This window comes from Otolemur garnettii, unplaced genomic scaffold, assembly GCF_000181295.1.
Source record: "Otolemur garnettii isolate 467f Iridium unplaced genomic scaffold, OtoGar3 scaffold00211, whole genome shotgun sequence".
Taxonomy (NCBI): Eukaryota; Metazoa; Chordata; class Mammalia; order Primates; family Galagidae; genus Otolemur; species Otolemur garnettii.
The window spans coordinates 518,541-519,747 of record NW_003852606.1 but is presented as its reverse complement, the minus strand read 5'-3'; the positions used below and the strand labels follow the sequence as shown (position 1 = coordinate 519,747).

Genomic DNA, 1,207 nt, shown 5'->3' with positions numbered 1-1,207 from the left:
AAGAGCATGGAGTTCTTGATCTTGTGAGCTCATGATCCCCTAGACATTGTCTAAGACCTCCCCCTTGCCCAGCCCCATGTTAGACCGTGATCAGATCTGGGTGCTGTCCTGGGGAGCCCCATCTGTGTGTGGGGGGGTACACATGTGCTGGTCAGGACTGTGACTCTGTGGGAGCCTCAAAGCAAAGCCCTTACTTGGAAGGAGCCAGTCATGTGCAAATCCACAGTAAGGGATACCAGGTGGTGGGAAATACAGGGGTAAGAACCCAGAGATGGGTATAAGCTTGTGTGTTCAAGGAATGATGAGGAAGACAGGGTGGCCAGAGTAGAAAGAGTGAGAGTGATGGAGGAAGAGCTCATGGTGGGGCGGGCAGGGAGCATATGGGAGGAGAGCCACCCACTCTACGCGGGCTGGGTGCAGTGCAGGATATGGACACGAGGTGGCACCAACGCTCCTGTCCACGGTGAGCTGGGCGTCTCAGAGCTCTGTGAATTTCCTTGGGAAATCTGGAGCGGTGTAAACCACCTCCTGCCTCTGCCCAACTTCATTCAGGTCGACTACAAGGCCAATGAGTGGTTGATGAAAAACATGGGCCCTCTGAACGACAACGTTGCAGCCCTGCTTCACCAAAGTACAGACCGGCTAACAGCAGAAATCTGGAAAGATGGTGAGGACCAGCTTCCCCAGCCCGGTCCTTGGTGGTCTGGGTATCCCTTCTGCCAACCTGCAGTGTGAATAGCTTTGTTTGGGGGGCTGTGGTCTGAACCTGAGTTGTGTGCTTAGACCCAGAATGGACAGCCTTGCAAATAATATTTCCAGTCAGTGATGGCCAGATTGATTGATTGACATCTCAAGTGAGCATCACACTCAAGGATAAAACACTCCCTGTTAATCAGAAACAAGACAAGGATGCTCACTGTGAACACTGTTTTTAGCAATACTAGCCATACAATCAGACTGGGGAAAAAACTAGCCTATGAATATTGTAAAAAAAAGAGAGAGAAAGAGAGATAAAGATAAACTTGTTATTTGTAGATAGCGTATGTTCCCTTAAAAATTAAAAGATTTTGGCTCGGCGCCTGTGGCTCAAGCGGCTAAAGGCGCCAGCCACATGCACCTAAGGTGGCAGGTTTGAATCCCCAGCCCGGGCCTGCCAAACAACAATGATGGCTGCAACCAAAAAATGGCCAGGCGTTGTGGCGGGCGC

General features: G+C 50.9%; 1 protein-coding gene across 3 annotated transcripts in view; it reads left to right on the top strand.

The window, feature by feature from the left end:
* Positions 1-1,207, top strand: part of MYH14 (myosin heavy chain 14) — an 86,921-nt gene that overhangs the window by 36,871 nt on the left and 48,843 nt on the right. For all 3 annotated transcript variants that reach the window (XM_012812557.2, XM_012812558.2, XM_023507863.1), the window contains exon 16: positions 553-667. In XM_012812557.2, the coding sequence (XP_012668011.1) occupies positions 553-667 (115 nt within the window). The remainder of the gene's footprint in view (positions 1-552; positions 668-1,207) is intronic.